This window comes from Artibeus jamaicensis, unplaced genomic scaffold, assembly GCF_021234435.1.
Source record: "Artibeus jamaicensis isolate MK-2021 breed Jamaican fruit bat unplaced genomic scaffold, CSHL_Jam_final contig_402, whole genome shotgun sequence".
Taxonomy (NCBI): domain Eukaryota; kingdom Metazoa; phylum Chordata; class Mammalia; order Chiroptera; family Phyllostomidae; genus Artibeus; species Artibeus jamaicensis.
The window spans coordinates 20,431,219-20,455,104 of NW_026521818.1; the positions used below are offsets into that span (position 1 = coordinate 20,431,219).

General features: G+C 46.4%; 1 protein-coding gene across 1 annotated transcript in view; it reads left to right on the forward strand.

Moving 5' to 3' along the window:
• The first annotated feature begins 7,178 nt into the window (after positions 1–7,178).
• LOC119043964 (myosin-16) overlaps positions 7,179–23,886 on the forward strand; it is a 57,142-nt gene continuing 40,434 nt past the window's right edge. Inside the window, exons 1-13 of the mRNA XM_037138152.2 lie at positions 7,179–7,388; positions 9,732–9,875; positions 13,565–13,721; positions 14,369–14,396; positions 14,709–14,805; positions 15,426–15,518; positions 16,048–16,111; positions 16,454–16,552; positions 18,000–18,103; positions 19,177–19,315; positions 19,633–19,901; positions 21,489–21,659; positions 23,351–23,533. Of these exons, the coding sequence (XP_036994047.2) occupies positions 7,179–7,388; positions 9,732–9,875; positions 13,565–13,721; positions 14,369–14,396; positions 14,709–14,805; positions 15,426–15,518; positions 16,048–16,111; positions 16,454–16,552; positions 18,000–18,103; positions 19,177–19,315; positions 19,633–19,901; positions 21,489–21,659; positions 23,351–23,533 (1,758 nt within the window). The remainder of the gene's footprint in view (positions 7,389–9,731; positions 9,876–13,564; positions 13,722–14,368; positions 14,397–14,708; positions 14,806–15,425; positions 15,519–16,047; positions 16,112–16,453; positions 16,553–17,999; positions 18,104–19,176; positions 19,316–19,632; positions 19,902–21,488; positions 21,660–23,350; positions 23,534–23,886) is intronic.

Below are 23,886 nucleotides of genomic sequence, written 5' to 3' on the forward strand. Positions count from 1 at the left end.
GTAACTGCCACTATTGTCCTGATTTACAGACAAGAAGATTGAGACACAAAAGGGTCACAGAGCAAGTAAGGGGCAAACCCAGAGAATCTGGTTTCAGAGTCCAGGTTCTTAACCAGCACATTCTACTGCCTCCCCGTAAACAGATGAGGCCACACTCTGCCCTCACCATGGTTACATTCTATGAGGGAAAGAGCATTGTTAAATAGTGAGAAGCGCTAGAAAGAAAAATAAAGCCATGCCACAGAGGCTGACTCGCTGTGTATCTTTGGGCAAATTGCTTCACCCCTCTGAGCCTGTTTTCTCATCTGCTAAAAGCAGGTCAGAATTCATTGGACCAACCTCCCAGCCCAGGAAGGATCAAAATAAGTTAGTTCATGGGCATGAGAACGCTTTGTTTTTGCTTTTGCACACCAACACCAACCCATGACTCCAGGGAATTTCCTCTAGGGGATTTGAGTCAGCTTGCTTTCGGTAGAAATGTATCACTAAACTCTCCCATTTTTATGAGCCAGACGATTCCAAGTCCAGTGTGATTCTAACTGCATTTTTAAAGGCAGACACCTTTGCTTGTGCCCACCTACTCTTGAGAAGTAGTAGTCACCTGACTGTAACTTTAAGGGCCTTCCGTAGACCAAGCACACTTACTAAAATGGAACTATCTGGAATGCTGACCATTAAAAACTCCCCTGTGAGACGCTCAAACCATGAGAGACCAAGGGGCAGGTGCTGGATATCCATTCGCTCCAGGTCCATTTGCTGCCCTTCAACACCCTATCTTAATTTTCCAGGACACTGACCTCCACCAGCTCCCTCCCAGGTCCCTGCTCTCTCACTTCTGCCAGGTTTGGCCAAAGGAGAGAAGCGGGGAGATGGGTGAGCAGCCAGGAGAGACGATGGAGCCCCAGCTCTGTCTGGTTGGGCAGCAGCTGTGCCGTTCGTCCCCCTGAGGACTGCACTTTTCCTGCAGCCACATCTGAAATTTGGTGGCTTTCCTGTCACCTCTCCAGGGGTAAAGGGTGCCTCACCATCCCCTGCTGGTTTTCCTTAACCCTGCCCGATTAAACGCTGGGCAGTGGCCCCATTGGAGTGTGCTCTTTCCTGCTGTGGCCCAGACAGAAAACCTACAGCCAGGGGATATCTCCTCCCAGAATCACCACGGGGCAGCACCCCATTTCTTCTCGCTGGCCCCTGCTCTCATAAGCCAGAGGATGAAGATCCTGTGAGAGAAAGCCGGTGCCCAGGCTTTGGGTGCAGCATTCCAAGGATGGACTCACTGCCTGGCTGCCAGGGGAGGGCTCTCCCTACAGCCTCTCCTGGATACCTGGGCATTGTTTCCGAAGGCCTTCTCCCCTGCTGTACCCAGAGAAGCCCCATTTTTATCTGTTTACAACCCAGACTTCCACACAAGAATATGCCCATTAAAAGTTCTTCTGCTAAAGGAAATAAAAACAACCCCTTTGGTCATCAGAATTTGGGAGCAGCAGATTGGCGAGAATGGCACCTCAGCAGCATTTGACACCAGCTGTGATTAGAAGCATCTTAGCCAAAATATCATGTTACCTTTGGGGAGACTGAAGTGCAGCTTGGGAGAAGCAAGGTCCTCGGATGCGGAGTATTCAGGCAGGGTAGGTGCTAATAAAGGTCAATGGTATAAGTACTCATTAATACGATTCTTCATCACTAATTCCATTTGTCAGAGTGCAATCACATGCTGTAGAGGTTGGATGATAATAGAAAGCACCTGAAAAACATTACTACATACTAAATAAAAGGTCCTTTGGGTTTCGAGTAGCTGCTTCCCAGTTCTAAATTCAGAGACAAAAAGGGAACTCAGCTCTATGCTAAGGTGGGTTCCTTTTCCTTCTAAGAGTGAACTGAGGCCTCAACAACCTGAATATAGACGCTAAAGCCATACAACTCTTAGAAGAAAATACAGGGACAAATCTTCATGACCTTGAATTTGGCAGTAGTTTCTTAAATAGGACACCACAAGCACAGGCAATGAAAGAAAAAACAGATAAATTGGACATCATTAAAATTAACTCTGGTGGGGGAGTGATGGGAGTAAATGCAGACAACTATAATTGAACGACAATAAATTTTAAAATAACTTAAAAAATAACTTTGTGCATCAAAGGGCATTAAAAAACTGAAAAAGTATACAAAAGGGGAGAAGATATTTGCAAATCATATATTTTATAAGAGGCTAGTATCTAAAATATGTAAAGAACTCTTATAATTTACCTGGCTGGTGTAGCTCAGTGGATTGAGTGCAGGCCTGCGAACCAGAGGATCGCGGTTCAATTCCCAGTCAGGGCACATACCTGGGTTGCAAGCCAGTTCCCTGCAGGCCAGTTCCCAGCAGGGGACACATGAGAGGCAACCATACATTGCTGTTTCTCTCCCTCTCTCCTTCCCTTCCCTTCTAAAGATAAATAAATAAATAAATATTTTAAAAAAAGAACTCTTACAATTTAAAAATAGAAAGACAACCCAATTAAAATGGGCAAAGTACTTGTAAAGGTGTATTTCCAAAGACACACAAATGACCACCAAGCACATGAAAAGATGCTCAATATCATTAGTCATTAGAGAAATGTAAATTAAAACCACAATGAGATGCCACCTCACACCCAGTGGGATGACCATGATTAAAAAAAAAAAAAAAAGGAAATAGCAAGTGTTTGGTGAGTGTGGAGAAATTGGGATTGTGAATTGCTGGTGGGGATATAAAAGAAAAACAGGTAAAAATTACCACATGATCCAGCAATTCTATTCCTAGGTAAATATCTAAAAGAATTGAAAACAGGTGCACATATAGGTACATGTATGTCCATAGCAGCACTACTCACAAGCCAGAAAGTGGTAACAACGCAAGTGTTCCTTAGTGAAAGAGTAGATGAAGAAACTGTGGGATATACATGAAATGGAATATTATTCAGCCATAAAAAGAAATGAACTACTAAATACCTACAGCATGGATGAATTTTGGAAACATTATGCCAAATGAAAGAAGCCAGGCACAAAAGATCATATGTCATATGATTCCATTTGTATGAAATACCTAGAATGAGTTAAACCACAGAGACAGAAAGCAGCCTGTTAGGGGCCGGGGCAGAAACTGTTTAAGGGGTAGTGGGCTTCCTTTTGGGCTGGTGAAAATGTTTTGAAACTAGATAGAGGTGGGAGTTGTACAACACTGTGAATACACTAAATGCCATTGAGTTATTTGCTCAAAATGGTTAATTTTGTTATGTTAATTTTTTCTCAACTTTAAAAAAAAAAAAGTGAATTAAGGACTTGGGAGCAGCGAATGATGGAGATTCCAGGAAGAAAGTCCCCCAAGCAGCTTCTCCCTGCAGACCCAGAAGCCAACGCCCTGCTTGAGAAGGACACAAAGGAATCCTTGAATCCTTTCATTGCATTTTATAGATGGAAAATGGCCCCAAAAGGGCAAGGACTTGCTCAGGCCATGAAATGCTCAGGAAGCATTTTGAGCTCAGAGCTGGCTTTAGAACTCACTGCTGGCCCTGCACCATGATGCCACATGACCTCTGCTGACCATGGTGAGCTGGAGGAGGCCCATGGCCATGACCAGATGAGTGAAGTCCAAGCTCACACGGGCCTGCCAACCTGAGTGTATGAAAGGGACAAAGTCATCACCAACTGACCATCTGGGCTCATCCTTACCAAAGGCTTTGGGTGAGTCAATGCAGGTCTTCCTCCTTGAAAGTCAGCCCCCTCTATGAGTGCAGTTACAGCTTTAAGAGGAAAACCCATTAGCTAGCTGTTCTATTTCTGCCCACAGCCTGCATCCCTGGGCTGAGGTCATCAGTTTCCCTAGAGGGGCAATGGGAGGAAGGCAAATGTCCTAGAATTAGGGCATTCACTGATCTGCCCTGAGGGACCCATGAGTATCCAGTCAGGCCCTGGAAGGTGAGGCCAGCTGGCCCACTGGAACCCTGAGGGGTTCTTTTCTTTTTTAAGGTTTTGCTGGCTCAGACCGGTTGGGCAGGTATAAAAGGGAAGGGCCAGCCTCTGCTGGACACCCAGTCTCTTCCATTGTGGTGTCAGGTGGGTACCACAGGGGATGGCAGAAGAGATGGGAAATGGGGTGGGGGTTCCTAGAAGAGCCACCTGAGGTAAGTAGATGAAATGAAGAGAGATGAATGAGCAAACAAAAGCAGGGGATAAGCGTTTCCTGAGCACTGGCCTGACCCAGGTGTTGCAGAGTGGGGACCTCATTGAATGTTCCAAGAGACTTGGACCTACAGGACTTGGACTACATTTCACAATGAGGCAGGAGCATCTGGGATTCAAACCCAGATCAGCCCCACTCCACTGCACTACGCATGGGGCCATGGGGAGGGGGATGGTGGGGGAGGGTGCTGGATTGACGTGGGTTCAATCCCAGTCCTGCCTTTTCCATACTTTGTAATGCATCTCTTCTCTCTGAGGACCCTAATAGCTTTTGCATTCAGTGAGCTAAATTTTTATGTTTTGTGGTACTTGATTTTTTTTAAATGGGTCTTGGTTATCAAAGATGCCTGGAAAGAGCCATTATCTAGGAGGAGGGGAGGACAGGAGTGGTTTAGATGCAGGGGGGACTTGGAGTTGGGGTCCTAACTGAGAAGAAGGCTGGTGGCCGCTGAGAGGGGTGGAGACTCGTGTCAGAGGCCTGTACAGCCCTCGGGTGTGACTGGTCCCAGGGATCGGTGCCCCAGGTCACCGGGCCAGGACAACAGCAGTAACACTTCAGCTGGTGGTTCACAGCAAAACCACCATTAAAAAAGTACAAGGAGCCATGTTGGAATGAACAAAGGAGGGTTTCTAACCCTCCCCCATTAGATCAATTGAAAAGGAACCCAGCCCTCAGAAGCAGTTCTTTTGTTTTAATGATGAGTCTAATGCATTTTAATCAGACCTGGATGATACATGCATTTTCTTTTCATGTAAATTTTGGTCTCCTCTCCATGGTGACTTCCATCTATGTTAAACAGAACCAGGCAAATGAGACAGCAATAAGACAATACAACTGAGCCAGCAGGGACTACAAATGACAAAAGGAGGTGTGTGTTGAGCAATCACATCTTCCCTAAAAGAGGTGGGGGAGGCCCAAGGAGGCCACTGAGCTCCAAAGGTGACCTGTGGCACAGCTGAGTGAGACACAAGTCTCCTGGATGCTGGATGAAGACTACTCAAGGCCATTGGCAGGAACCAATCCTCAGAGAGCCCTGAGGACTCCCTGCCCAGGGCTCCTCAGTGACCAGACTCAGGGGGGATTAGGCAGGGCTCCTAACTGGGCTTGGGCGTCTTCCATGGGAAAACCATCCCATCGTGATCTTCACTGTCTTCACCTGAAATGGACCATTTCCTCCCCTTTTAACACAGGCAACAAGTCACAGTCATATTACCTGTACCTGAGACTTTGTCATGAACGATATTTTCATATCATGTTACAACTGTTGCAAAAAGCTCAAAAGATCGTTAATTCCCATCATTGCTTCAGAACAGTGGCTATTAGACCTGCTGTTAGATTGTGTTATTTGATGTGTTAGTAAAGAAGCACGTGTTACCATATCATACATGTTTTATTATTTCGTTAATTATATTTTAATGCCATTTGTCTTTTTAGTGACCCTATACATTTTATTACCTGAATTTAAAACATTTTATCCAATGGAACTGCAGACACCACCAGATGGCACAAGACCCCCCACTGTCCTCCTCTCGTTTGTAGTTTTTATGAAATGGACCAACTCTGGGGTTGGAGAAGCCAGGCTCCAGCCACAACTCTCTAAGCCAGACCCCAAGGAGACGAGAAGAGGAGAAAGAGTCTGGCTTTGCCTCCACTGCTGCCTGTCCTGGCTCAACCTTTTTTGGAAACACCAGGACACCTCCCAGGCCTCCTCCTGGGACATCGTGGTGCAGAAGGGGTCCAGGGGCACAGTAGTGAGACCCCCCCATCTCCAGCTGGGTTATTTAAAGGTGGAGCTGGACTCAGCCTCAAGAACTGCAGTGTGAGCAAAGGGGCTCAGAATCACAACCCCCCCAAACTTTAGTAAGTTTCTTCTCTCCCAAGACAATCTGAGACAGCCAGTTCTCCTTCCTGGTGGTTTGGTGAAATTGCCTGGGTCTGGAAACTAAGAGGCCCGGGCTGGCCTCATCTTAAGAGAGGTAATCACCGAACCTGGTCAATTACTTGTAACCAAGTCTCACTTAGCATCTGGTAATTCCTGTGGACCTCTGATCAGATTAGTGTTTTAAAATGCACAAAGTAAATTATATAGGGTTGCAAAGGAAACTGATGGCATTAAACTACAGTTGTCAAAATATTTAGAAAATCAGTGTGTGATATAGTAATTAACAGTGTACTGTTTTGTTAGTGGATTTTAATAACCTCCAACTGAGGGTCTAATAAGACCAGAATTTCAAAGTTGAGGTGAAGCTACCATGTTTTTTCAGACTATTAAGACGCACCCACCAATTTGAGAAGAATAATGGTTGTTAATGCTGCTGTTGAGTTCTGTTTACATTTACATTGGTGAAATATTATGTTATTTATGTTAGTAAGTATTTTACCACATTTTTTGCTTCAAAAAATTTTTTTTCTATTTTCCTCTTCTAAAACCTAGATGTGTCTTATGGTCCAAAAAATACGGTATATACCATTTTGTGATGTCTGCAACCACACTAAAAGGAAAGTAGCTGTGGTTTCTGTTGGGGACAATCCACAGCAGTCCAGGTACTACCATGGCTTGTGGCCTCTGCTCATACCTTAAGGGAAAGTGAAAACCAAGTGGTGATCAGTTTTCTTGTCTGTTTTATGGTTGAAAGTCCTTTCTTTAACCCCTCCTGGCTCTAGTCTTCTCCTCCACAAGATGATCCAGCCTTACCTCACAGCCTGAATGCAAATGGTATATCTGAATGCAGAAGCATTCTTTTTCTTAGTGGGGTGTAAACAATTCTGAGGAGTTATTAGCTATTCTAAGTAAGACCTAATGTTACCAAGACATCAAAAGTAACATGAGAAGCAACCCCCTGACTCTCTTGGGGTCTTTGCCTCAGCCCATACATCAGTCCTGACAAACTGCCCTTGCTCTCTTTCCCCTACAGCACCTGGGAAGTCCTGGTTCCCGCCCTTCGTTCCTTCTTGCTTCTCCCTCAGCCAAGCCACAATGCCCGGTGGATATAAAGGTGAATGTGGGGACGATGTGGACCCAATGCCCTTCCTGGCACCTCCTGAAAAGGAGAGGATCGAAGCCATGAACAAGCCCTATGACATCAAGAGGTCCTGCTGGGTCAAAGACGAGAAGGAGGGCTTTGTTGCCGGAGAGATTCAGTCTGAACAGGGGGACCAAGTCACCGTGAAGACTGTCAACAACCAGGTGAGTGGGGAATAATCTCCAGGATGAAACTGAGCTTTGGAAGTGGCAGACACTCAGACTCTGTGTCCATGCTTCTGCTCAAGAGGCAGGGTGGCAGAAAGAGCAGATGCCTGTGAGCCCCATGTGCTGGGTTCAAGGTCAGGCACAATGACACCCAAGGTGTGGTCCTGGGAAAGACACTTTTCCTCTCTGAGCTTTGGCTCTCTCACAATAGAGATTCCAACATGATAGGACATAGGAAAGTACTTTGCATGCTCTAAAATAATACGTATGTACAAGAGATTATCATGAGTTACTCATCTGTAAAGTCCCAAACAGTTCTCCTGTGGAATCTGCTTTCTAAGAGGGAGAGGGAGCCTCCCACCCATCAGTGGATGCACTTGCCCATGACAGCATGAAGAATGGGAGACAGGGCCTGGAGCACTCTGGCCAACCTGGGTGAGCTCTTCAGTTGCACAAACAACAGATGGTGGCTCTGAGCCCCTTGCTGCCAAGGCGGTGGTGTGCTGAAGATGGCTTGTCCTGACTTGTGAGGACCAAACACTAAACATTCAAGATTTGCAGCCAGTTGTTAAACCTTTGGCATCTTGATGTCAGCCATGGTGGCAGTATCTACATGACGGGAATTGACAAATGGTACAAACCAGAGATTTTTTTTCCCCATACAAGGGGTTTACCAGCACACCACTCACTCTGCTAATCCACACTGTCTAACTCTGAGGGGTGACTTGAGAAAGTGAACAGAAAATTTCTTTTATTAAATCCCTATCCTGCTGCAGACTCTTGGTGAGGCACTGAACAATGTATTCAATCCTGTTGAGAACCTTATGTAGTAGGATTTATTGATCCTATTTTGCAATAGGATCAAGAAGACTTTAGGTGACTTGTCCATGGTCAAAATGATGAACTCATTCAAAGCTAGAGCATCTAGCTCAAACACCTGTGTTCCCTCTACTTCATCATGCCATCTCTCCATGGTGGCTGCAAAGGGGCAGTGTGAGGTCAGTGCTTGGTTAATTTAATGAGTAAGAGAATCCAGGGACCTTCCATGATGAGAATTTGCAATAGTTGAGCTGTACTTTGCATTGCCCTTCCAGGGAAGTGACTGGAGAGAAATGAGGCTATAGTTGGATTAAAGTGGATTTGAACATAAAAGTCAGTCTAATTCTCAGGAGGAACATACTTTTCAGAAGAGCAGAGCATTATAGTGTTGTAAGAAATGATGAACAATAAGAGTGGAGCCCCAGAGGTCCCAGTTTAAATGCAATTTAAGGACAATACTTCTCTGGGGTTCTGTAGTGGACGCACCATCCAGCCAGCTTTGGGACAGAAGAGACTGACTCACTTGGTTCCTAAAATAAAGGCTGGAGCTGAGAGATAAGTGTTTGCCTGTAAATGAAGCCCTGAGATCTGGAAACTACTGGAAATGGACTCTGAATAAAACCTAGCTTGACTTACTAGGGGTATGGTGACCATTACTGGGTGGATTTTCCAGAACTGTCAAGGTATCAAATTATCTACCTATTGGACTCATTAATTATTAAAAGTCTCAAAATTCAAATGTGTGTTTAAGCCTCACATCTCAGTCTGTAGGCAGTTCAAAGATATTTTTTATTTGGATGACAGGTCTTAAGCTTTGGTCCCAGATGATGAAACTTAAAAGTTGGTGCTAATTTGCATTTACAGATGAAAACCAGGGTGCACAAGGGAGCAGGATTTGCCTGCCATGCACAGGAACTCTGACTCAATGCTGTACATCTACTGCCCAACACCCACTGTTCTGCTCTTTTTCTTTGTCTCATTTGTTTGTTTGTTTTCAATTTTATCCTCCCAAGTAGTTTGATGGGAGCAGGAGAATGTCCCTTTTTTAATGAAAAAGTTCATAACTATTTAGAAACCACCACTAATTCCCAAGGCAGAGAGCCAAGAGTCACATCTCTGCAAAGTGTCACTGGGATCAATGAGGAAGGTCTGATCAACTACCAGAATGGACTTGGTGGGAAAAGAAGCATAGGCCAGAGGCGTTCTGAATGCAGGGAGGGAAATTCACATCTTACAAGTCATTTTTTCATAATCCCACTTAAGTTCATATAATTCTCCCAGAAACCAACCATGGAGGCTATTGTCATCCCTACTTCAGAGAGCAGGCCGTTAGGGCTCATATGACCTCAGAAGTTTCTCCCCTTCCCATGCTGCACAGGGGGATGGCTGGACCAGGAGCTGGGCCCACTGGACACCTGACTTTAGCACCTTCTGGGAAAGTGCATGTGTAGTAACTGGTGTCAGATGCTGCTGTGGCTATAGTGGTTCTACTCCCTAATTTATGTTTGTAATCTCCCCCAGACTGTCACTGTGAAGAAGGATGATATCCAGCAGATGAACCCACCCAAATTCTACCAGGCCAATGACATGGCAGACATGACCTTCTTGAATGAGGCCAGTGTCCTGAACAATCTGCGCCAACGCTATGTCAACATGAGGATCTATGTGAGTGCCTGGGTCTGGGGGAGAGAAGGAAGTGGGCACTGCAGGTCTTCTGCCCCTCTCCTGATGGGAGGGGGCAGCTACTCTACCTTTCCCAGCAACCAGTGCACATTATGACACAGACAAGGGCACAGAGACTGTTTCTGACCCATTAGAACTTCTACTCCAAGCTTTCAACATCTCAGTGATGGCACCATCTACCACAGGCAGCTGAAATACATTTTGTTGAAGCTGTCACCCAGAAGTCTTCCTTCCTACCTTGATGCAGTAACCAGCAAGCAGTGTCTGCTGCATTGTGGATGAGACATGAGACAAATTCACATAAACTACCAAGTCCTGTGGAGAAAAAGGGATGGCACAGCCATTTTCTCAAGGGGAGAGTGCCTCGACCCTTGCCTTGACAAGATTTAATTGCTTTTCTGAGCATATTACATTGAGGAGGATCCTCATTTACTATGCACATGTTTGCTTTAGGTGCTTATCTTTTACAGAAAACAAAGGAAAGAATGATGCTAATTACTTCAAAGAAAAGGATGTTGCAGACCAAAGGCAAAAGTAATAGAACCGGTTACACACCATACTGGGGAGGTTTAGCACAGACTTTAGAAAGTTACAGTAAGCACCGTCTGCCTCAATTCAGGGTGAGGGAGTTTTAGCAAAGGCAAGTCTCATAGCAGTCTAGGTACAATGCAGGCCTGATTCCCCACGGGAGAACCTATCCATGGGTGTGTGTCCTGTGCACTGGACCTCACTTTCCACTGGCCTTCCAAGTGGGAGCTGGGCCCACATTACACAGAATGGTCTCCTATATTTCCCCTCTTTGTTTTTAGTTAGGACCACTATAGATCCCACAAAGCTTGCTTCTTGCTGGTCTCTCACACAACCCTAGGAAAATAATTTGCAAATGTATCAAAGTACATAGAGCATTACTGGTTGCTTATAATCAGTAAGCAACCAGTGGCTCCAAAGACCCACATTCTCAGATTAAGCCCATCAATCATTGTCAGGCAATAACGATCAAATAGATAACATTCAAGGAACTATGAGGGCTTATTTAGAGTCAGGTTCAGATAGCTAAAGGGCCAAAAAACTTTGAGGAAACAAACTTATTTCAGGCTTGGACCCTTATCATTTAAATTGAGGGTATTAGCAAGCAGGTTTCACGGGATTTTATGCATTCTTTTTAGGCCTGATTCCCCCACTGGGAACCTGCTCTTTCCAGCACAGGACTGCACCCACATCTGGCATTGTTTTAAGCTTAGGTTGAGCAGTGGAAGTAAGGCAGTCAAGAGATTAGGAGACTTCTTGCAGAAAGAATGAGGACTCAGGCTATGTCAAAGCTGAGGGGTGAGGGTCCTTTACTTCTTTTCTATAGCCCCCCAAGTCCTTCCCTGAGTGCCCCCTTGTGATCATGCCTGTCTTAGGTCATCCATTCCTTGAGGAATCTTACCCATCATTGGCTAACCAATCATGCACTGGGGGCCAGGCACAGTAAAGTAAAGTAGACAGAAGTGGTGCTCCTGAAAGGGAGATAAGCTTTATCTCCTCAATGGCTTAGGGTTCCAAAGTCTCTCACCCAGCCTTAGTCATGGGGGTTTATAGTCTCTGAAACCAGGCAGGGCAGTTCCCAACATCATCCTACCCAACCCCTGCAAACTCCACAATCAAAATATCATTTTCCCTTTAGTGACTTTATATGGCTTGATTAGAAGTCCCTCCCTGCCCTGTCATCCATCCATCTCTCCAACCATTCATTTATATATCCTTCTTTTTTCCTTGTTTTCTTCTTTTCTTTCTCATCTTTCTTCCTTTGTTCTATCCATCCATCTAATTATTCATTCAACGAACATTGTGCACTATGCTGGAATGAGCCGAGTGGTTTACCATCAGTCCCCTGACCATCTTGGAAATCCCAAGACAGAAATATGATTTCCTGAAAGTGCTAGTGGCTACATTCAGCATGAAATGTAAGGAAGTTTTAGTGTTCACCCCTCTGGATATCTTTACTAAAACAGAAAGATGCTTATCTGGTAGGAATAGATGAGGCGGGTCCTGCCTTCAAGGTCAGGGGCCCCTGGGGATTTCTGGTAATTTGCAGTGATAGCCAAGATGGCTGCTGCATGCTTCCTTCCCTCAACCTACTTCAGTACTACTTTACTTCCACATTCAAGGCCCCAGCAGCACCATAGCCCCAGGCCATGCTGATAGCTATTGGAAGTAAGATGCTACAAAGCTCTTGGAAATATTTGCTGGGCTCGGAGACTAGTGAGGACATCATTGGACCTCAGGTCTGGAAAGAACCACATTCTCCTTGACTGAGCCTGGAGCTTGAGCTGAGAATGTCTGTGTGGGCTTGATGGCCAAATTCAGGGTTGTGGCCTACTGAGAGTCACTCTGCAGCTAAGCCCTTGCTCACCTTGCATGGCCATGCCATGTCTTTGGACTGAGGGACTGTAGGCTCTGTGGAATGTGGCCTAAGGGCCCAAGGCAAGGAGTCTGCTCTTAAGGCACCTCAGTTGTTGGCTGAACATCTCTGACAGGAAGGGGCTGCTCCATAGCTGCAACTGCTTCCTTTTCACGTCCCTCCTGTAAGGGAAGATGGGGAACCTGTCCTTTCGTTCGGTCCAAAACAGGGATATAACTGGTTTCCAGGCCACTGTCTGCACTACCCACCACCCCCACTGATATAGGGCTAGAGGGAAAGAGTGATTAAATGACTGGAGTCCCAGGATGAGACATTGTGTATCATACTTACAACTCAATAGGATTCCTTGTAAAACTTAATATCTCACTGCTATATTAAGGAGAATCTGGGATTGGCAGGGGCTGGGGAGGGTCTTGGGGGGGCAGTAGTCCCACTTGGACCACAGTGGAAAGTCTTAAAGTTGAACTGTAAAGAGGCACAGAGTGGGGACAGCAGATGAATATGAGTGTCCAGCAAGGAGAAGGGAGAGGCTGGAAGCTACAGATGGGCACCCATGGATTTGGCCATTTCCTGCCCTCACTTATGCTCTACTCCAATAATTTCTTGTACTACCTCATTGGTTTTTCTGATTCTTTTTATGAGATGATTTTCTTACAAAATTGCCTCGGGATGAAAAGAGAAGCTGACATTTCTTTTTAAGAGTAGATCAAACCCAACTGCCTACCAGTAGGAGATTGTGCCCACACAGTGAGCGCCACACAGCTGTTAAAACACCCCAGAAATCTCTGTGAACTCTCATGGAAAAATCTCCCAGATATATTAAGTGGAGAAAGAAATACATAAAACAGTATTATAAAATACTACTATCTTTAGTTTTAAAAACAAGGTGGGGCATAAGAACGTGTCTCTGAATTTGTTCATATATGCATCAGAAACTGGACATAGATATTAGAAAGTACCTGTGGGAGGAAGGGGCAGGCACTGCACAGTTGGGAGAGCTTTTTACTACGTGTTTGTCCATACGGTGACTGTGTTATCTATTCAAATAATTAAACCAAAGGAAAATGAAACATATATTAAGGAGAAGACTTGTTTTTCTTACTGAATAAAGACTCAGACATAGATTTCGCCCCCAGAGAGGACACCATTCTTTCTCTCCAGGCTGGCAGTGACCTCCAGCCAGGCTGCTCTATGACAGGCTGGAGCCCAGAGGGAGGAAGGCTGCAGAAGGAAGAGCCAGCTAACCATCTTCCTTCCCTCCCACCAGACCTACTCGGGCTTATTCTGCGTGACAGTCAACCCCTACAGGTGGCTGCCCATCTACGGGGCCCGAGTGGCCAACATGTACAAAGGCAAGAAGCGCACAGAGATGCCACCCCACCTCTTCTCCATCTCAGACAATGCCTACCATGACATGCTCATGGGTGAGTGGGGTGGGGCCTGCTGGGGGGCCTCATGGTGGGTGACAGGTGCTCCTTTGCCATTGTTTCTTGAAATACTTGAGAACCATGTGCTACCCAATCCCAACCCTGACCCTGCACCATCTGTTGCTGTTTTTTGCTAAATGTTGAGCAGCAACAGAATGTGACTATCACACCAGGCACCAGCCAGTGCTCAGTGAGTGCACTTGCTAAGTACCAGCCCTACCTTGCACCCTATCTCATTTAAGCCTCACAAAAGCCAGGATGCCAAGTTAAGTAGCTTGCCCAGAACTCAACTCAACTTTTAACCATTCTTGTATGATCTCTGCCATACAGTACAGAGGCCCCATGAAGTGATTATTATTATTATTTATCTTTATTTTGCTTATGACAGCTTTATGGAACAGACTAGTGGGAACAGAGTGGATAGTCAGTTTTTGTCCCTTTCTGCAAAGTTTGATGCAGAGGCTGGCATGTTACCATAGACCCCGCAGGACCCAGGGCTTTCAGACTCACCTGGCTTCTGCAGTTACTCTCCAAGCTGGGTGGGATGCAGAGAGATGCAGACTGTTTGGCAAAGATAACGTCAGATTTCTAGTTTCTAAGTGTTTCCTAATTACATTTTCCAATTGCTGTTTTCTTCCCTGCAGATCGTGAAAATCAGTCTATGCTAATCACGTAAGTGTCCCTTCTGTCCTTTGGTCTATACACATATAATTAAGTCTGGGTCTTACATGTGTAAATAAGCCCTCTTAAATTAACTGGTGGGACCTTGTGTAGAAAGGTGTGGGCAGCAAGTGGGCTTAGCACAATCAGTAAATCTGCACCCACTAAACGAAGGGGAGCCCCCATGCCCCTAAGCCCCCACCTGCCTGTCCCAGCTGAAGGGTGAAAGGTGACCACACTCGGCTTGCACCTTTATCGCCCCACTCCTCTGCTGCCGCTCCTCCATCAGCACTTCACTTGTCTGCTCTGGTTTTCCACCCACAGTGGAGAATCTGGTGCTGGCAAGACTGAGAACACGAAGAAGGTCATCCAGTACTTTGCCAATATCGGAGGGACTGGCAAACAGACCACGGATACGAAGGTAGGGCTGACTCTGCAGGCTCAGGTCTGTAATCCTTGGCCTGCCCCATCTTTGGGCCCCTCTTACAGCACCCTTGTGACCCTCACAGCTGGTCTATGGATTAGGGCCATTTCACAGACAAGAAGACTGAGGCTTAGAGAGAAGTGACTTGGTTGGGGTCACACAGGGAGAAGGTGGCTGCAGGCCCAGGTCTCCTCCCACAGGATGAATTCTGCTGTGCAGACCACATCTGACACGCAGGCCCTGGAAAGCAAAGACCATTAGCTGTGCCAGTGGTGCCATCAAATGCCAACAAAGAAAAGGGGGTTGGGAGAGAGGCTAGGGATGCCCAGGGAGCATGTTCAGCTTGCTCAGGGGTGTCCACCAAGAGCAAAGTGAGGAAACAACAGCTAAGAATGAAGGCCTATCATCAGCTAGGTGCCCCTCCAACGTTGGAGGCTGCAGGGGGACAGTCATCATGCAACAGCCCTCCTCCCAGGTCCCCTCCACCCCAATTTATTAGCCTCTCAAACCTGTTCCCCTTCTGGTTCCTGGCACACAAGCCACTGTCACTTGAAAGGCCTGGGTCCCCCAGGCAGTAGCCCACAGGTCACCTCACCTGGTGTTTCCGTCTGGGGCAGGGGTCCCTGGAGGATCAAATCATCCAGGCAAACCCAGTGCTGGAGGCTTTTGGAAATGCCAAGACCACCAGGAACAACAACTCCTCTCGCTTTGTAAGTGTGAGCAGCAGCAGCAGTGGGCCCTGGGGGAGGTGGGAAGGGTATCCTCACCCCATTCCAGGTAAATGAATCGAGGCTGATTTACACCAATGGAATTAGGCAAGTCATGGCATCCCCTCCCCAGAGATTTTTATGTCAGGATCTATATCAAACAGAGCTCACTTCGGTACCTAAATCAAGGTGCTTAAACACAGAAACTTGGGAGCCCAGTGGTGTTGGGGCTGCGAAGTCAGACAGGGGATCCAGAGATTTGCACTGTCTGGAAGCTGCGGACCCTCCCCCCAATCCTACAGGTTACCTCACAGACCCAAGACTGAGCTCCAAAATCCATCCACCTCCCCTGCCCATCTACATGGGACATTCATGACTCAGAATAAGCCATGCATGGCCCAGTTACATTCCCAAAGTGCTCCATGAATTCAAGGGGGCTGCCAACAAGTGATGATGGCCAAACCTGGCCCATGTGTTGCTCTGGAACTACACACACACTCCTTCATGACCCTCCCCTCTCTTCCCTGCTCAGGGCAAGTTCATCCGGATCCACTTTGGAACAACAGGCAAACTGGCTGGAGCTGACATTGAGAGCTGTGAGTCAGCCCTTTCGGGGGGTCCTTCCAGGCAGGCCCAGTTCCATAATGTGTGAGGAATCTGTGCAAAGTCACAGTGAGGGGCCCCCTGTTGAAAAAGTATTAGGAATTTCAAAATAGCAACAGAGGAACATTCTATCAAGTTGGGCGGGGGGTGGCCCTCCTGAGTGAAGCCTGTCTGCCACCAGCCCTGTGGACAGCCAGGGCCCCCTAAAGCTATGTGTCTGGGGAGAAGGAAGAATGAACCCAGGACCGGCTTTGGCACTGGGCTTTGTGGACAGGAACCCTGCACGCCAGGCAGAATGGGCTGAGCTTACAGGCATTTTGCTTATTCTCTTCCAGATCTCTTAGAGAAATCTCGCGTCATCTCACAGCAAGCAGCTGAGAGAAGCTACCACATTTTCTACCAGATCCTCTCTAACAAGAAGCCTCAACTTGTTGGTAAAGATCTTTATATCTGTCTTCCTGCCCCTGAACTCACTTTTTCTCTTTTTTCAATAACAAAAAAAAAAAATTCCTTTTTGTGGAGCCCGTGGTTCTGCCTGCATTCCTTTCATTTACAGTTATGTGAGTAGGTTACAGGGAAACTTCTCAAAGTTCTACTCCCATCTCGTCTTCACAACAGCCTTATGAGGCTTAACTCCATTGTTGGCCCATTTCACAGATGGGGCTTTGGCATGCCTGCAACTCATGCCTGCAACAACATAGCCCTGGGATGCAGAGCTTAGCCCTTTTGTGTCTTGGACCTGCTGCCTCTGGGCCCGATGCTCAGACAGCAGCAGAGAAGTGAGCCAAGGACCACGGTTAGCCCTGCCAGTGTTGCCAGTGCAATAACAGCAGGCTGCGCTCTAGGGCAACACAGCTCAGGCTGAGGGCACTGCTTGACCAGCAAGGTGCAGTCATCCTCTCAGCCAGATGCCCTTGGGCAGACACCAACCTGTTCAGCTGTCCTTGGCAGGACTGCACAGGATGTCAGGGCACGGAGGTGTGGGGACGAAGATTCGATCTTCCATATACACACCTCCTGACCCAGCCAGAGACTAGGGCATTGAATACCAGCCCCACTCAGAGGTGGGCTTTATTTGTGTTCAACACAGTATACTTTTAATTAATGAAAACCAATTTCCTAGTTTCTCTGATGCAGCAGAAGATCTGGTGGCTATGTGCTTATTCTCTCATGTGGCACTAATCAGGGCAGCTGAATGGTGGTGGCCCCTTTAGATGGAGCTAGGCTCTCCTTTTTGCCACACTCCCCGCCAAGCTCTATTGCCTCTCCGGTGCAGCCTGGCAGTCTCCATTTATCTTCATTCTGGAGCTGTAGTTTTTCTCAATAGTAGAGATGAAAGGAAAGGGAAGTATTTCTTGCACCGATGTCTCTTTCAAAGGTAAAAAAAGAAAAAAACAAAGACTAAGAAGGACACACATTTGAAAAAAAATAACAGTGAGGGTATTTCTTTGCGGAAGCAGCAATGTTCCACACATACTATAGAAATGACTATTACTACCCACTGCTACCATGCATTATCTGCTGCCTTAGAGTCTGACCTGCTCTTTTCAGGAGAGAGAAAGGAGAAAGATGTGAATTCATTTATTCTAAAAATACCTATTGGATGCCTACTAGATGCCAGGTACTGGGCCAAATGACAGAGGACATAAGTTCCTGAGACTCTCTTGCCACTCTCAAACACCTCCTGTGACTTGTTCAAGTCCCTCCATGACTCTGGATGATCCCAGAGGGAGGGGACCACATCTAGCTCAGCTCTGTAACCTCCACAATGTCCACCATCACACTTGGCACATGAGAGGCATTTAAAGATATTGGTTAGAAATGAACGGGAAGAAGGACATGTGTCACCAAGCCATTAACTCTCTTCCCTGCTCTTGGCAGAGAGTTTGCTGCTGGTCCCCAACCCTAAAGAGTACCACTGGGTGAGCCAAGGTGTCACAATGGTGGAGAACATGGACGATGGGGAGGAGCTGCAGATCACAGACGTAAGTGGGTGGGAATGGCTGGTAAAAGACAAAGAGAGTCAACAGGGAAACTTTGGGGGCCTGTATGCACTACCATCAAAATTGGGGTCGGGGAGATCCCCTAAGAGTTGTCAAGCAACAGCCCAGATTCTTCCCTGGGTTTTTCTGGGGTTGCAGTTAGCTTTTCTCCTAAGCCTGTCATAGCAAGCAGAGTTTCTCTTTGCAGTATTGAACTAGAATTGCATAGAGAACCCCAAAGATTCCACAATAAACTAGAATTCCATAGGCACTTAAGGAGGCCGTGTATGTCATGGATTTTTTTAATCCTCCCCCAAGGACACACATTGATTTTAGAGAAAGGGGAATGGAAAGGGAAGGAGGGAGGGAGAAATGGGGGAGGGGGAGAGAGAAACATCATTGTAATGAGAGAAACATGGATCCGTTGCCTCTAGTACACACCCTGACAGGGGACTAAACCTGCAACCTAGGGATGTACCCTGACCAGGAATCAAACCCACAGTCTTTCAGTTTATGGGACAATGTTCCAACCAACTGAGCCACACCTGCCAGGGTTACTCCATACATTTGTTTCCCCTTTCTAGTCCAGATAGAAATTCCTACTACACCCTCCCTTTCTCCTTTTATGAGCATCTATGACTTCTGTTAGGAGTATTTTTGTAATCTCTCATGTTTATCAACACAATTGATTCTTGATGCATCTTTGCCTTCTCTTCTCCCAATACCTAGCATGAAGCCTTAACAATAATAAAGATGGTAATAATGATGCTACTCCTCAGTTTTTATTATGTGTCAAGCACTGGACTAAACATTTATTCAGCATTCTGATTTATCCTTATGACCACCTACTATTGCCATTTTACCGAAGACTAAACAGAGGCCAGAGAGGTTAAACAAATATAGTGACTACATTGCAGAGCATCTGCTCTGGGCCCTTGGAGAAAAACAGACCTCCCTGATCAGGGTGTGTCTGGTCCCCGAAGGCCACACCATGGTGCAGTAGCAAATGTTGTGGCCTCCTCTCGGGAATGTGAAACATGGAGGTTCTTGGCTTTCTCCTCCCTGTGGCCTTGCAGGTTGCCTTTGACGTGTTGGGCTTCAGCGCTGATGAGAAGATGAGTGTTTATAAGCTGACTGGAGGCATCATGCACTTTGGCAACATGAAGTTCAAGCAGAAGCCCAGAGAGGAGCAAGCTGAAGTGGACACCACCGAGGGTAAGTGTTGGGCTGGGGCTGATCAGCCAGTGGCAGGGCTCTCCAGGGCCTCCCACACATTTCAGAGACATGCTGTAAACCAAGGATGTTCCTTGAATGTCCAGACAATGATATTCTCAGAGAGACATGATTTTGGTTTCTATACTCTACTTTGCCACTTGACCTTGAGGGAGTGTGGAAACCATCTCAGACCTCTATTTTCTCATTGGCTAGATGGGATCTCCCCTCCACCCTCACATCACCTAGGGAGACCATGCTAAGTTTCTCAGGACACCATTTTTTTTTACTCACCTGCTTTTATTTCCATCCCCATTTAGTGGCTGACAAAGTCGCCCATCTCATGGGTCTCAATTCTGGGGAACTCCAGAAGGGCATCACCAGGCCTCGGGTCAAAGTAGGCAACGAGTTTGTGCAAAAGGGCCAGAACATGGAACAATGCAACAACTCCATTGGGGCGCTGGGCAAGGCTGTCTACGACAAGATGTTCAAGTGGCTGGTGGCCAGGATCAACAAGACCTTGGACACCAAGATGCAGAGGCAATTCTTCATCGGGGTGCTCGACATTGCCGGCTTCGAGATCTTTGAGGTGTGCCAGGCCTTGCCTTTCATTTCTGCTTCGAGGTGGCCATCCTCCTTTTATGAATTACTTTTCACCATGGTTCTCTTGTTTCTTACCTTGGACCTGGGATAGGCCAATTTTAGTTTGCTCCCGGGTGTCTGACTTTTGGCCTCCAGAAAGTGTCATCTTCATTTCCCTGGTCATAGAGATTGATAATGGATAGAGTGAGTGTGTGCTGGACCTGACCTGTACTGGCTCACAAGAGCTGATTGTTAAATGTTCTGGACTTTTGTGAGCCAACTGACATCATATTGATACATGGCCCTGGTGTGAGGATCTATACCACGGAAATTGACCAACACTACATATTAGGCTTTTCTGTTTTTGAGAGAGAGAGAGAGAGAGCTGACTAACAGTGCATACTGGTGGCCACCCACTTCTTGCCCACAGAAATGAGATTCTGCTCTAATCGTAAGACCAGTATTCTGGGTCAGGAAGATTTTACCTTGACCATTGGAAGCAGCTTGATTAAGAATCAATAGACTGGTTCTGGACTTGGGCTGGCCACCAACTAGTTGTCCACCCTGTCTGGGCCTCAGTATGCTCAACTCCAACATGAACAGGGTGGAGAAGACGTCCTCTAAGGTGCATTTCAGCTCTGCTGCCTTATTATTCTAAGATTTCTACTAGCCGCAGATGGACTTGTTTCAACAGCCCAGTTTCTTTCAGGTTCTAAATGGCTAATTCAGTTGCTGTCTACAATAAAATAATTTAATTTCATAGGTAGAAGGAGCCTTAGAGTTTCCAAACTGTGCTCCCTGGAGTCCTGGGCAGCCACCGACGGTCAGCAGGAGGGAGACTAGGGAAGGGGGAGGATGCCTTATACCAACAGCAGAGTGTGTGCAACAAACAGACAGGGATCGAATCCCAGCTCAGCTGTTTCCAAGCTGTGCGAGCCTCTGTCCCCCACATAAATGGAAACACTAACCATTTGTTCCTTATAAGGTTTTTGAGCAGGTGCAGCTTAGCCCAGGGTCAGATGTGTACACGTGACTCATGAATATTTCTCTGTGATTTCAGTGGCACCTCGACCTATTCTTCACATGAGGTTTTAGCATGAGGTTTCATTCAGAGAAAGTCGTCTCTGACTTAAAAAAGGGGGCCATATAAATCCCTCAAACCCCTTCATTCTCTAGATGAGGAATGAGAAAAACTACACAGAGAACAACAGTCCAAATACATGACAGGGGTCAGATCCATAGAACATCTAAGATAATTTCCATATCTGGCAAGAAAATGGTTCTTTCCATGGAGATTTTTGTTAACCACACAGGGCCAGAGTCTGGCTGCCAAGGTCTCAGTCCTGGAAGCAGCACTGTGTGGCCAGGGCATGTGTTCCAGCTGCTCTGTCTTTGCAGGGAGGGTAATGGAGAAGGGCTTCTTACAGGGCTGAGGGAGCTACTGGTGAGATGGCTGGTGTTAAGTCATTTGGGACAGTATCTAACATGAGTTGGCCATCAGCGATTTTAGCTCTGCTATGGCTTATCACTTGACCCTGGGAGAGGCTCTGTCAGTGCCTGGGCTGAGACCCCTCTTTCTGTCCTCCTGCCACAGTTCAACAGCTTTGAGCAACTGTGCATCAACTTCACCAACGAGAAGCTGCAGCAGTTCTTCAACCACCACATGTTCGTGCTGGAGCAGGAGGAATACAAGAGGGAGGGCATCGAATGGGTCTTCATAGACTTTGGCCTTGACCTGCAGGCCTGCATTGACCTCCTGGAAAAGGTAACCTGATTCTTAAAGGAGGGGCTTGGAGAGAGGCTGGGGCCCTGACCAGGGCTCATGTCAGGAGGATTTCAGGGGGGTCTGCAGGGAGGCAGCACCTGAATCTGGTGCAGTCAGCAACACTGCTGATGACCTTGGTTTATCTGACCTCTAGCTTCTTCTCTGCAAAATGGGTACAACAGTGACTGCAGTGACCACAGTTAGTTGGGCTGTTGAATGCCTTAATGCACTGAATCATCACAAGCTACCATACATGGGGGATAAATTAATATGACCATTTCAGAGATGGAAACATTGAGGCACAGAGAAGGGATGTCACTTGTCCAAGGTTATACAACCTGTAAATGGCAGAGTCAGGCTCCAATCCAGGCGATCTGATAGTCTCCCCTGTAATCACACCATAGGGATTTTGGTGTTTTAGCAAATGAACTAGTTCAAGAATAGACACAGTTTGACAAAATGCAGAAAAGAAATAGAAAAAGGACATTTATGGGACAGATGACCAAATATGAACAAAGTATATTCATAGTATTGCACCTGTTTTTTTTATCATACAGGGTAAAATATATTAACATTTGGAGAAATTGGATGAAGGGTATATAGGAATGCTCTACATGATTTTTGCAAGCCTGAAATTGTATCAAAGTAAAAAGTTAAAATATAAAAAAATAAAAAAAGAAAGAATATATCTTGTCTCCTCAGCCAGCAATTTTCAACCAGTGAGCCACAAGAATTTTTAAAACATGCACTAAATGAGTATTTAGTCAGGGGCACTGACATCTTTTTCCTTAGATTATCAAGTGAAAATGACAACAGCCAACATAACAATAGCCATCCAGTGTGAATGAATCAAAATTATATTTATTTTTCTGTCAAATTGGCAAAAAATGTATTTTTGGTGTGCCACAGATTTTTAGTAATTACTTTATGTGTGCCATGAGGTGAAAAAGGTTGAAAATTGCTGTCATCGGCTCCTTCTTTGGCCTCTCCTAGAGAATCTATCAAGACAGCCAGGGGTCTCCAATGTGGGCTCAGCTTTCACGCCCCAGGAAAACTGTCTCCAAAATCAGGCTGTGTGCATGATTCGCCCATCCACCCACACCTACAAATAAAATCCCTGCCCAGCTGTCACAGAACCTGGAACATTCTCATGCTTCAACTTTGGGGTTAAGCATTACCCTCTTCCAGAAATCTCCTTTAAAAATCCAGATCCTGCACAGAAGGGGGAATATTAAGGCACTAATAGCATTTATGAGCTCCACTTTTTTGTGTGAGTAGAGACCTAGTACATGAGGCCCCTCAGGAACCAGGAATGTCATTGAGGAGGAGTAGATACAAGCAGATAAGTCAAACACAGAGAGGTCAGGTGTTATTGATCTCACCCTTTTCCTGAGGGCCAAACCTGCCTGGCACCACTGTTTGGGTAGCGTTAACACTTGGGGAGCTATTTGCCCCCTTCAGACTTCAGTCTTCCCTTCATCTGGACTTCATGAATTCTAGTCTCTTTAAGTCTAAATGGCCATGGCATTCAAAGACCAAACCATGCAGCACCAGGCACCATTCCCAGAGTTCTGCTTCCTGGCCACATGGGTGTGTGGGCACCCATCCCAACAACCCTTTGCCAACATCAAAGTGCCTTCTTTGGGATTCTGTGGGCCCCTCTGATGCTACCCACTCCTCTTCTCTTCTAGCCCATGGGTATCTTCTCCATCTTGGAGGAACAGTGTGTCTTCCCCAAGGCCACTGATGCCACATTCAAGGCAGCCCTGTACGACAACCACCTGGGCAAGTCCAGCAACTTCCTCAAACCCAAAGGAGGAGGAAAGGGCAAGGTGCCCGAGGCCCACTTTGAGCTCGTCCACTATGCAGGCACCGTGAGTATTATCCTATGGCCACCCGCTGGTTGCTGTTCCCTGCTACTATTATGGGTTCATCCTGACACACCCTTCTGGAAGCTTCCAGCCTCCAACTAGTACAGCCTCAATAGAACAAGGTGGTCAGCTCATTGAAATGAACTTCAATTCATACTCCCTCATCATTTCTTTATCTGAGAATTCAAAAGCTGTCCAGCCAAGGGTGCCTGCCAGGGAGTGACCAATTATTTGTGCCCTCAGAACTGCCAGGGCCATACCATTGTCTATAGCCCATGGTTTGACAGCTAAACTTCAATCTTGGTCAGAAGTGAGAACATTTACAAAAAAATTTCATGAGCCCATTAACTAGTCTC